Here is a 13014-nt window from a genome sequence, read left to right as displayed (position 1 = left end):
GTATATCAACAACAGTTGATATACCTAAGAAATGTATGTCCCTGAGGCCAGACTCCTGTATGAATCAGTCCTTTTGAAGTTAGCTAGATTGTTTGTTCTAAGTCTCTTAAGACAAAATACAGTTTATGCATTTAAAGGAAGCTTTCCTTATAACCCCTTGGATTTTGAAGCCATATGAAAGGACTATATGGAAACACTGGTGATGTTTTTGTTAACAGAGAGTGGTGAACCCTGCCTTTGGAACTGAGAATTTTAGTCTAATTACAATGGCAAAAGTTAGCAGCATTATGTTTTAATTTTAAAATAAAATGGGAAAAGGACACATAAGTCCTTCACATTAAGGTTGACATGCATACTCTCTTAAGAGAGGAGGGCTGGTCTATCTAGAGGAGATTGTGCTAACCAGATTCCTAGGATTCACAAGAAAGTAGTAGCAGCTACCTCTTTGCTGCCTTGGTATTACTGAAGGATAAGAGCTGGTGAGTAATGTTAGGAAGTGATAGAAAGCTGGGGTGGGGTCAGGGGAGGGAAACAATAGGAGAAGAAAATGCCAGATGGAGATGGAAAAGGTTGCTGTGCTTCGATGGAGCAAAATGCAAATAGGATGAGTGTCATCAATAGAAGATGACTGAGGACAGGCAGGAGGAAGAGAAGGAGGAAGGAGGTGAAGAATCACCTTGAGGTGAAAGGTGTGAAATCAGTTATTCAAGAAGCTTGTATTAAGCACCTACTATATGCACTGTACTAATCAACAAGGGATTCACAAGTCTGAAGCAGAAGACAACATTTAGGCAACTGTGTAGAAAAATGCTAGTTACAAGATATGTTAGAGATCATCAACAGAGGGAACACACTAAAATCAAGAGGAAGAGGATTTTTTGGTAAATTTAAAATTAATAAAATTAAGAGAGATCAGAAAACTATTGGGTAAGAGGTGGAAATTTTTAAGAGATGTGAGGCAAGATAAAGTGAACAAAGCAAACTGAAGAAGACCTAGATGGCACAGTGGATAAGAGTGCTTGAACCTAGAATCAGGAAGGCCCGAGTTCAAATCCAGTTCAGACACTACCGGTGTGAGCCAAGGCAAGTGACTGCGTCTCTTTTTTACCTCAATTTTTCATCTGTAAAACGGGAATAATAATAGCACTTACCTCCCAGGGTTGTTTGGAGGATCAATTGAAATAGCATACAGTAGGTGCAGCTATTATAAGATAATAACCAATATCTGCCAAGGATCCTAAGTCAAATTCCTCTCCTTTGGTCCAAACTTGATAGTTATCGTAGGCTATCCGAACCATAAGCTATGACTTGTGCATTAAGAGGATAGAAGGATAAAAATCATGAACTCCCCCCCCCCAGTGCTTCCTTCGGGGTGCAGGTGATGTGAGCACGATCACCCCCATTTTACAGAAGCTTGTGTGTCTGAGCCAGCTCAAGGATCTCAGGTCCTTGAATCTCTGCACCAAGAGGAGTCGCAAGTGGGGGTGGGGAGGCACAGGTCAAGGAAAGAGGTGCCTATCCAGGGGTGGCTGGTAAATGTTTAACCACCAGCTTTCCGGATTGGGGGGGGGGGAACCATATCCACAACCCACTTTTAAGTCGAGGATGCATTTTCTATATTTTTGGTCACTTTATTTAAAAAGTCTAGACAATCGCGCGGGCGACCAACAAAGCCCGGAACTGTCCGGGTGGCAGTTTTCGAGGGCAGAAGCCGGGCTGGGCACGTAAGGCCCGGCTGGGCACCCGCAGGAGCCCGCATCTCCCGGCCCCCCCGGCCGCGGCTCCACATTTGTTTACAAAGTGCGCTCGCGTCCCGGAGCTCACGTGTCCCGGGCCCCGGCCGCCATTGGCCGGCGCCGGCCCGGGGGGAGGCGCGGGGCCGCAGCTCCGCCGCCCGGCCCGCGGGGGCTGAGCGGGGGCGGGGCGGGCGCCGGGGCGAGCCCGCGGGGGCGGGGCGGGGGCGGCGAGGGGCGGGGCGAGCCGGGCGGCGCTAGGACCCGGCGCCCGCCCCGCCGGCTCCCGGGAGGTTGATAAAGCGGCAGCGGCGTTTGACGTCAGCGGGGAGTTAATTTTAAATCGGTACAAGATGGCGGAGGGGGACGCGGCAGCGCGGAGGCAGCAGCAGCAGCGGCCGCCCCAGGAGCTGCGGCGGCGGCGGCGGGGGCGGCCTCGGAGCGGGGACGCGGCGCTCCGGGACAACCACGTCTCGGCCCCGAGCTCGCTAGGTAGGGCCCGGGCCGGGGCCTCGTCCTCTGGGGCCGCCCGCGGCCGTGCCCGCCGGCCCGCGCCTAGGCCGCTGCCGGGGCCGGGGCGGGCGGCGCGCGCGTGGGGCCGGCCCGGCCTGCGCCGGAGGCCGTCGGGGGGCCGCCCTTGAGCGGCCTTGGTGCGCGGCGGGGCTCCGGGGCCGCCCCTCCGGGGAGGGCTTCCAGCGGGTGCAAGTTGGAGGCGCCCGCCGGCGGCTCCGCCCGCGCCTGCCCCGGGCCGGGGGGGGGGCGCGATCCGGGGGAGCGGGGACGGACCCCGGCCCGCTGCGCGAACGTGAGCGCGCCCGGCCCATGGCCAGGGCCGGCTGCCGGCCTCCCTCCCTGCTGCGGAGCCGCCGGGGCTTGGGGCTCCCCGGGCTCGCGGCACCCCGACCTGGAGGTGCGGGCCCGGCGTCCGGGGGCAGCGCCCGGAGTTGTCCGGCCCTCGGGCCCCGGCCGCCGGGAGTTGCCCGCTCGCTCCCCGGGCAGGGGCCCGAGGGCCGGAGGAGCCCGAGGCGGCCCCCGACCCGCTGCTGCCCGCGCTGCTCGGAACTTGCCCTCACTGGAGACGGCCGGGGCTGGGGGGGCGGGGGGCTGCGAGCCCCGGGCTGGGAGGGGGCAAAGACACACTCTTTGTAAAGAAAAAATGATTCCAAGTGGCCCTGTGCAAGTTGGTAGAGAAATTTAATCCTCCCCCTCTTAAAGACTAAGGATACTTACTAAAACGCGTGCCAATAGAACACCCGAGACGCTTACAACTGGGACTAACAGCGTTGTTCCAACGTTAGGAAAATCTTTTAATAAAGTGTATTAGAATGCAAGAATTTTTACCTATTAGCTATTATGTTTTTGCGATTAGCTATGTGTTTTAGTATTATTCTCATCTTTAGGAAAACTTCTCTTTTGCTCAGATTCACTAGAGGGTTCAGAATTTTTAACTAGTAACTATTCTTTTGAACAGTTAGCTCTTAGTGTTGTCCCATACATTAGGAACACTTGCACAGACACGCTCAAGTGTAAGAATTTTTAACTATTAGCTATTATTTTTAGCAACGAATTAGTTATTCTCAGCATTAAGAAAACTTGTTTGCTAAGGTAGACTAGAGGCTTCGGAATTGTTACTTAGTAGCTATCCTTTGGATCAGTTACCTATTCTTACTGTTCCCAACATGAGGATAACTACTTGCACGGTGTTTGCTCGGTTGTTCTTGAATATAAGAAGTTTGAACCATTCGTTGTTCTTTTTTAGCAACTAGCTAGGTTATTTTAGTGTTATTTTCAGCATTAAGAAAACTTCTCTTTGCTCAGATTCACTAGAGGGTTCAGAATTTTTAACAAGTAATTATTCTTTTAGTGTTAATCTCAGCATTAAGAAAACTCTTTGTTAAGGTATGTTAGAGTGTTAAGAACTGTTACTTAGTAGCTATCCTTTTGATCAGTTACCTATTCTTACTGTTATTCCCAACATTAGGGAAACTTAAAGTATTTGCTCCTATACTTTTGAATGTAAGAATTTTTAGCTATTAACTGTTCTTTTTTTTTTTTTAGCAAGTAGCTAGGTTATTTTAGTGTTATTCTCAGTATTAGAAATGTTACCTAGTAGTTATCCTTTTGAACAATTAACTATTCTTAGAGTTTCCCCCAACTTTAAGGAAAACTTACACAGTATTTACTCAGATACTCTGGAATGTAAGAATTTTTAACTGTTAGCTATTATTTTTAACAACTACCTGTATTTTTTAGTGTTATTCTCAGCTTTAAGAAAACTCTTTGCTAACATACTTGAATGTTAAGAATTTTTAAATAGCAGCTGTTCTTTTGAACAGTTAACTATTAGTATTATTCCCAATATTAGGAAAACTTAGTATATTCTCGGATATTCTTGAATGTAAGAAATTAGTTATCTTTAGCAACTAGCTATTTTTTTAGTATTCTCAGCAATAAAACTTCTTTGCTAGTGGAAAACTTTTACAGTATTTGCTTGGATAGTGTAGAATATAAAACTTTTTAGCTGTTATTTTTAGCTACTAGTTATTTTTTAGTTTTATTTCCAGCATTAAGAAAACTATTTGCTAAGGTATTACTAGAGTGTTAAGAATTTTTAACTAGTAACTATTCTTTTCAGCAATTCACTCTGATTAGTGTTATTCCCAGCATTAGGAAAATGTGGTATTTGCTAGGATATATTAGAATGTAAGAATCTGAAGGAGCAATGATATCTTTTGTGGAGATAATTTTAAAATCCTCCAAAAATGAGTCATCTTAAAAATAATAAAGTTCTAAGCTTTTATTTTTAAAATTAGTCACTTAAAATAATTTTTTGTATAAATCATAAGGTGTTAGAGAAATATTTCCACCTTTCAGCATGTTGAAGATAATTTAACCTCTTAATCACTTGCAGAGGTTAAATGCCCTTCATTAATTGTGTTTTTAAAACACATTAGTCATTTAAAGTACTTTTTAATATAAATCTTAAGATATTAGAAATCATTCCACTTTACCATATATTTAGGGTAATTTAACTTCTTAACTAGCTGCTGAAGTTCAAGTTTCTTCACTGAATTCCTGCTTTGGTGCCTCCCACTGTCATGGAAATGTCTGAAAGTAGATTTTTGGAGGGTGTGCCAGCAGACCTGCCAAACCTGAAAAGTTGCCAGTTCGTGGCTGGTTGTCATTGGATAACTAGGCTAGGTAAGTCTTGGGAGTAGCTAGAAAGTTGGCACCTAAGTAAAACTTTTTTTTTTTTCAAGCTGTAGCAACTCATGAAGAGCTGGCTAATTCACAGAAGGGGAGGGCTCACAAAGATGAAGTCATAGCTCTCTCTGGATTAGAAGTGTATGTTCTTAATTCATGCCTAGTTATGAAAAGTTAACTGATAGTGGTTCCTCCTTTTGCTATGCTTTTAAAAATCTCAGTAAATTCAGTAAGCATTTGTCAAAATTACCCTGTGCTAGGCACTGTGTAAAGAAGTCTTAGGGAGACAAGTGAATCCAAATTACCTACTTTATATTGGAAGGATACATCATGAGTTCAGTTAAGAAGGTAAAAATATAGAGAGTTATTTTTGGGGGGGTATAGAAGGTCACTAGTAAGTCGAGTAGTCAGGATAGACCCCTTTTTGGAGGTGATGCTTAAGCTGAACCTTAAAATTGGGGATTCTAAGAGGCAGATATGTGAGGAGGGAGGCATAAGGTACACAAGCCACTTTGGCAAGAACGTAGTATTTAAATGAACAATAAGCCTGGAAAAGTAGACCAGAGCTATTTTTGAAGGGTTTTAAATGCCAGAGAGGGTTTTAAAAACATCCTAGATGTAAAAAGGAGCCAATGGAGCATCTTGAACTAGAGTTTATGATTTTTTTGTAAAGAGGTGTTTTTTGTTGGTGTAGTAGATAAGAACTCTGTCCTTGTCATCAGGAAGACCTGAGTTCAAATGTGCCCTTAAATGCTTACTAGGTGTGTGACTGAGGGCAAGTCACTTAACCTCAATCTGCCTCAGTTTCCTCAAAACAGCTAATAGCAGTACCTATCTGAAAGGGTTGTTTTGAGGATCAAGTGAGATATTTGTAAAAAGGGTTTAGCACAGTGGCACACATAAGTAGAAAAAAGTTTACTTCTCCTTTCTGCTTATCAGTTGTTTTCAATGTGCATTGAACAGTATCATTCATTTTTCAGATTTTGCTTAACTATGGACATGAAACTAGTTAATAAGTTCTTAGAATTTATGTAAAGTAGATATAAATCAAGACTTGTTTCCTTCTCGTTTTCATTTTATATGTAAGGAAACTGAGGCAAACAGGAGCACATAGTTAATAAATGTCGCAGGTTAGATTTGAACTGAGAGGTCCTCCTGATTTTAGAGCTGGCACTCTATCCATTAAGCCACCTAGATTCCCCAGACAAAGACTAACAATAACTATTGCTCACATGTAGCACTCCATCTTTCTTCCTCTCTATAAGTTTTTGTATTGGTAATCTCTAGACAGGGATTAATTTCTTACCTGTCCCCTCTTATAATTTCTAGCTTCTTTCAAGGCTTAACACAGATGCTACCTACTTCATGAAAGCTTTCCTAATTCCATGTTCTTTCCCATAAGTATCTTCCCCCCATTGTCCATTTCTGTATGTCCATGTATATTTATGGCCTTCTGGAATATGTTGTAAACTTACAGTTTTTTTTTTTAATTGGTGTCCTCAGCACCTAGGACATTACTTGTTGACTAATAAGACTTCAGTGAAGGGGCCTGAGAGGACCTCATACCCATAAGATTGAGTTATAGCTATTATTTGTCTAAATTCTTTTTTAACCTCTAAAGCTTAATAAGTTTTCTGTATATTAGACTCTCATGTTTATGGAATGAGTCAAGCACATGAACATAGGTATATATTTTGACTGCATAGAGCCTTTTTTAAAAGAAACTTTGGTTTCTTGGCTATGAGATGTTACATGGAAGCTATCATTAGAAGTTATTTTTGGGGGCGGCTAGGTGGCGCAGTGGATAGAGCACTGGTCCTGGAGTCAGGAGGTATCCAAGTTCAAGTCCACCTTCAGACACTTAATAATTACCTAGCTGTGTGGCCTTGGGCAAGCCACTTAACCCCACTGCCTTGCAAAAATCTAAAAAAAAAAGTTTTTTGGTGTCAAAGGAAAATCTTCATCACTGTAGACATATATTTTATTAAATGTATTTTTGTACTTTTAAACAGTATGACCAAAGCAATATGTAATATTTAAAAATAAATTTATTATAGAGTACAATGCAATACTTGGGACTGGGGGGGAAATGGGTATTGTCTAGTAAAAAGTTACTGCCCTTTTCAATGAAAATAGTTTAGTGGTGAAAGCAACTCCATTTCTAAGGCTGTGTTCAAGTCCTACTTCTGAGTCTTACTAGTTGTTAATCTCTTCGTACCTCAGCAAGCATTTATTAAGTGCCCACTGTCTGCCAGTCACATAAGATGGGGAGCCAAGGAAAGGCACATATCACTTCTGAAATCAAGGGACTAAAGTTTAATGGTAGAGACAATCTGCAGATAGCTATGTACAGGCAAACTGTACAGAATTAGTTGGAAGCAACCTCAGAGGGAATACCCTGAGATTCAGAAAGACTAAGGCAAGATTGTGGTGAGACTCCAAAGCCCAGAGGGGCTATTGCATCTGCATCTGAGTTTTCTCACTCAGAGATTCTACAGCAATGAAATCATAGTCCTAGGCCAAAAAAAAAGGAGCTGACATGTATATTGCTTCCTAATGTATAGGTTACTTTGTTTACAGCAGCCCTGAGGTCCTAGAAATAGGGAATAGAAGCATTATAAATTTCATTTTAAAGCCAGGAAACTCAGGTGCAGAGAGGAATCAATGTGCTGGGGTTTGATGATGATGATGATGATGATGATGATGTTGTTGATGATATTGATGTTTGTTCTTTATCCTTTATTCTGTAAGAAGACCATGACAGCAGGGGAGGGATGCCGTGACAAGCACATGATTTGGTGGGGCTGGGGGTGGGGCGCTGTGCTTGATCACAGCCTCATTTTCTCCTCCATCTGAGTCCAGTAACCAGATATAAATCAGGATGACTGGAGATGGCCTGGATGTGAGATAATCAGAGTTAAGTGACTTGCCCAAGTTCATACAGCTAGTACGTTGACACTGTTTGAGGCTAGATTTGAACTCCCATCCTCCTTACTCTAGCGCCACTTGTTCTCTCTACCTAGTTGCCCTTGCTGGGGTTTACACAGTCAGTGTTGAAGATAGGACTCAAATGTAGGGAACTTATTTTGAGAGTATTTTATAGGGGGTCCATTATGGTTTTTTTTTTTTTACATAGTTTAAGACATTTTTCAAAATATGTCATATGTCTGATATCCCTTAGGCTAAGATAGCATTTAACAGTAGCTAGTTGACTAATTGAATGGTCTTGGAATTCAAGGTTGTATTTCTTTTAAAAGCAGGATGAATGTGAGAAGTCAATTTACTAAGCACCTACTGGGTGCCTCTATGGTAGATCTTGGAAATACAAAAGTAAAAGTGACAGCACTGGACCTCTAGAAGCTTACATTTTAATTAGGGGTAGGGTGGGAGTTGGGAATAAAATCCCTAAGGAAATGAGGACCAGTAGTGAGAGTTTAGGTCTGGGGAAATCACCATGATTCTTCATGTAGCCATCTGGCAGTTGTTTATCTCACCTTTTCTAGAGAAAATGGGGTGAGGTAGAAGACTTCAGGGTGGGGAAGCAGGAGGAGAGGAGTGTTGTAACATGCCCATTAGTGACTAGTACATGATCTGGGACCAATTAGAAGAGGTTTGAGTTTTCATTCACCTAGTAATCAAGATAGTACCCCCTCCCCAAGGCAGAGCTCCAAAGTCTAGTGGATTAACTGTCAGAGTGGGTAGGGGGTTCAGTCTCTGGAGATCCGAGTCTGAAGGCCACCATTTCTGATAGATAAAATAATAAAATTTAAAAAGGTGGATCATATCTTTTGCATCTGAACCCTAATCATCTTTCAGAGGTTTTCTCTTTTTCCCTTTTCAACTCCTGCTTAGTTACTAAAATTACTTAAATCATTTCACTGTTGTATGAGATTTTGGAATAGGTATAAGTACGATCTCCTTCCTTCAGTCAAACTGAGATAGATTCACCTGGGATTAAAAAAAAATACAGGAACATCGAATTGTTGACCAGTCTTCCCTCTCTGACTCAGTCAGCCTTCTGTACTGGTTTCTTCTCTCATCTTTAGTTGCATCCTATCTCTCTAAATTGATTATATCCAGTCAATCAAGTAGTATCAGGGGAATTGCCAACTAATTCCTGTTGCTGAAGCTTCTTTTCCTCTTCAGGAATATGTAAACTATGATTCTTTATGATTTTTCTTTATCTTTCATTTTTTTGGCTGAGAGCAATATTTAAGATGAAGAATAACAAAAAGTAGAGAAAAGGAAGGAAGTCTAAAGTAGTTTGGACCCAGGTATCCAAAGCCCCAAATTTAGGATGTAAAAAATACACTTAATTGTTGTAAATTTAATTTCTTTTCTGTGCTATGGGTTGTTGTGATACTGCTTTAGATGAAGCAGGAGGATGAAATAGCAGTTATTAATGAGCAACTCTGGGCCAGGCACTATTGTAGATCCTTCCTAGGTTCTATTTGGGATCACTCCCCCCACCTATTCCTGAGGAGACTGAGGCTTCAGAAATGGAACGGTCGCACTCATTAGCATAACTCTTTTCCCATTTGATTGACAAGGTTTAGTCAGACTTGAAAGGATGAGACTAGATGAGAATGGAGGTGAAAGTAAAATGCTGGTAGGGATCATTGATTTATGTACTGGAATTTCTGCTGGTAGAATAGATCTGATTTTGCACTTTTGACTTTTCAAATTTAGTCTAGGGTTTCCTTTTTGTTAAACAAAGATGCCATTACCTTAATGAAGGAAATATATTTAGAAGAAATGTCTGCTCTGATCTTATAGAAGTAAACTTTTCACCTCTAATTTGTCTTCATTAACTTACAGTTTTTGCTCACCAGGTATTTAGAAATATTAATACTCACTAGAAATTTAGAAATTAAATTTGAATTTGCAGGCAAATTCTAATCCTGTGATAAATTTAGACCATTCTCCCAACTTCTCAGGCCCACATTCTAGGAGTCATCCTGGACTCATTTGTATCTTTCTGTGCCCCCTCTCCCCACCATCTATAGCCAAAGTCTGTATAGTTCACCTTTACAACTTCTCTCCAATATACCCCCCCTCTCTGATACTGATACCACTTTAGTGTAGTCCTTGAAACACAGCAGATACTAAAGTAAATACTGAATAAATGAAATAGAAGATGGAGAAGTTAGAAATGTAAAATGGAAAGTAGAAAAATAGGAATAATTGGAGAGAACGAGGGTGGGAAGGAATCAGGTCAAATTGTTTAATCCTTTGAATTTTATCAAATCATATTATCTTTAAATGACTTCTTCTGTGGAAATAGACAGTAAGAGCAGCTTTCTTCTTTTTTATCCTGCACTGATAGCTACTTGTGAGGCTAACCAGGACAATTTATGTTCTAGTTCTCAGAATTTATACTCCCATTAGGGAGATGGAATATATCAGAGTTTTGAGTTATGATTGTTTACATACATCTTAATGGATTTCATGTGCAGCTTCTTTTTAAATGCATAGAATAACATGAAATTAGTCTTGAGCTCATTTCTTTGATTTGAAGCTTACTAGATTTCAGACAGAAGCAAAAATTATGTGTAAGACTGTTGCACTTGAATCTAGATAGTAAAATTTCATAACACTTCTGAATTTTGCCAGTAAATTTACTTAGCTGACCTGGGATTGATGTTAGCACCCACTTAGAAACCTACTACCTCATTTTTAATTGTGGGCTTAGGTTCATTTGGGTCAAACTTTCTTCTATTATAACACAAATTTCATAAAACTGAGTATCTTAAGTAACTTCAAGTACAGTTCTTTGCATACACTATGTAAAAGCTATCCTCACCTGAGTTTTTACAGTAACCCTGTGAAATAGATACTATAAGTAATAATATCCCTATTTTACAAATGAGGAAACTGAGTTCAGAGATAGTAAGTGATGTTTTTATGTTGACATAGATGTGTAATGGCAGAAGAAGGATATGAATCCCAGGTCTTGTGGCATATAAGTCCAACAGTCTGCAGTGTACTTAGTTCCTCTCAAGGGCAATTTACACTCTAGTTCTCAGAATATACTCCTTAGTGGAAGAAATGAGAAGTATCAGTATTCTGAATTAGTGTCCTCTTGTGTAATAATACATTTCTGCTACCAAAAAGCATCATGTTTCTGACACAGGAGAGTTAGTTGGAATGGATGGAGCATGCTTTAATAAGTGGAGTATGATGCATTTATGTGTAGTTTTGGAAAATAGAAATAACTCGTTATGCTGAGTTCAGTAACCTGGGGCAGAACACTATCTTCTCTATCCCTACAAATCACTAGATCTACTTCTGGCCCAGGCCCACCAGCTTTTATCCAGGAAACAAACACTTGGAGATGCAGCCTTGTAACTCCTTCTGAAAGGGTGGTAGCCCCTGCCTCTTCAACAGACACTTTTCCTGAAGACTGGTAAAGAACTTTCTTGCTACCAGAGCTTTTGCCAGGTTCAAAGCAGAGATGGGTATATTTGATCTGTGGAAGTGACACCAAAGAAGGTGCATTACCAGCTTTTCAGCCATAGACTAAAGACCATGAGCTCTTTCCATCTGACTTGATGTTGAAACCTTTAAATATATGGTCTCTTTCCTTTGAATGTGAACTTCTTGAGATTAAGGATTATCTTTACAACTTGTATCTCCACTGTTTTGTACGATACTTGGCACATAATAAATGTTTAATAATTTCTTATTTATTCTTAATATTTCCTTAACTCTTACAACCCTTTAACTTTCTTCATCCTCATCCTGACCTCCAGTCATTTCATCTCGCAGTTCTTTTCCAAGCCGATTTGGACTGTACTAGGGCTGTACTCTACACTGGCTATACTCTTTTTGCCTTCCTTTCTTGACCTTTTCAGTGAACTCACTCAAATCTGCATTATCCTGTAATCTGAAGTCCTTTGCTTCTTAGCAGTTTTCACTTCTTATAATCACTTCTTATTCTCTTCCAGTTCCTCTGTAGTCTGACTGTGTACCTTATTCAATTGAAACCTCTGCCCAGTTTACAGTCATATTTTAATTGTAAAATCTAGACTGTTGACCAGTTCTTCTTGACCTCTCTAGAGCATGCAACATTGTTTATTGCATTCTTCTGGGGACTTGTTCTTCTCTAGGTTTTCATGACACTGCTTTCTCCTTTTTCTTCTCCCGTCAGTCTGACTTTGCTTTAGTCTAAATTTGCTGCTTCTCCATGCTTGAGGGTCTACTGGGTCCTCTTCACTTTCTGTTGTGCTCTCAACTTCCATGGGTTCAGTTATCTTCCTGTGCAGATAATTCTCAGATCTGTCTGTCCTTAGTCTTTCTTGAATATTTTGAACTGAATGGGGGGAAAACTGTCCCAAACTCACTGTGTCCAAAGTAGAACTCTTTATTTCCCTTCAAAATTTCCCATATTCCTAATTAATAAGGTTCTACCATCCTTGAATTCTCAGTCCAGTAAGTAACCTCAGTTTCATCTTCAACTTCTTACTCTGATTTAACCCACATGTCCTGTCTATTGTCAGATTTTATTTCTATTTTCACATTTTTCACATAGCCATCATTCTAATTCATACCTTCCTTATCCAAAGTTTGGGTTGTTGCAGCAACCTTCTAACTGGTCTCCTTGCCTCAAGTTTTTCCACACAAGCTGCCAAGGTAAATTTTATAAAGGTTAGCTATGACCATGTGAGATCCAGCACCCCTTTGACATTTAAAGCTTTTGAAAACTTGGTTTCTTTCTTTCTTTCTTTCTAGACTTCTTAGACCTTTCTCCCTTCTATCCACTCTGTGATCTATTTACACTTGTCCACATGAAGCTGCTGTCCCTCCTGCCCCCCCATCTCCTGTCTCTGTCTTTGCATCGACTGTCCCCTAGACTGAAATACGTTGTCCCTTCACCTCTCTTTACTGCTTAGCTTCTTTCAAATCTCACTCTGATTCTACGTTTCCCTTCCCTCTCCCTTCCTCCGGTTTTTCTTCGTCTCCCATCTGCTAGGTCTTTTTGCTCCCATTATCTTTCATCTACTCTTTGTATCTCATGTATTATCTGTTATTTAAATGTTCTCTCCCATTAGAATTGTATTACTTAAGGAACTGGCAC

The 13014-nt window shown here is 41.3% G+C and overlaps 1 protein-coding gene across 4 annotated transcripts in view; it reads left to right on the top strand.

Annotated features, from left to right (window-relative positions):
• The window catches only part of ATL2 (atlastin GTPase 2), a 108327-nt gene that overhangs the window by 44164 nt on the left and 51149 nt on the right, over window positions 1-13014 (top strand). For 2 of the 4 annotated variants that reach the window (XM_074204061.1, XM_074204071.1), the window contains exon 1: window positions 1976-2225. The exons of 1 other annotated variant lie outside the window; for it this stretch is intronic. In XM_074204061.1, coding sequence (XP_074060162.1) covers window positions 2087-2225 — 139 coding nt within the window. In that variant the 5' untranslated portion in view covers window positions 1976-2086. Of the gene's footprint in view, window positions 1-1975; window positions 2226-2858; window positions 4935-13014 lie in introns of those variants that run through there. One more of the 4 variants, XM_074204052.1, reaches the window with a different exon arrangement.

This window comes from Macrotis lagotis, chromosome 1 (genome assembly GCF_037893015.1).
Source record: "Macrotis lagotis isolate mMagLag1 chromosome 1, bilby.v1.9.chrom.fasta, whole genome shotgun sequence".
NCBI lineage: Eukaryota > Metazoa > Chordata > Mammalia > Peramelemorphia > Peramelidae > Macrotis > Macrotis lagotis.
This window is presented reverse-complemented; position numbering and strand designations above follow the sequence as displayed.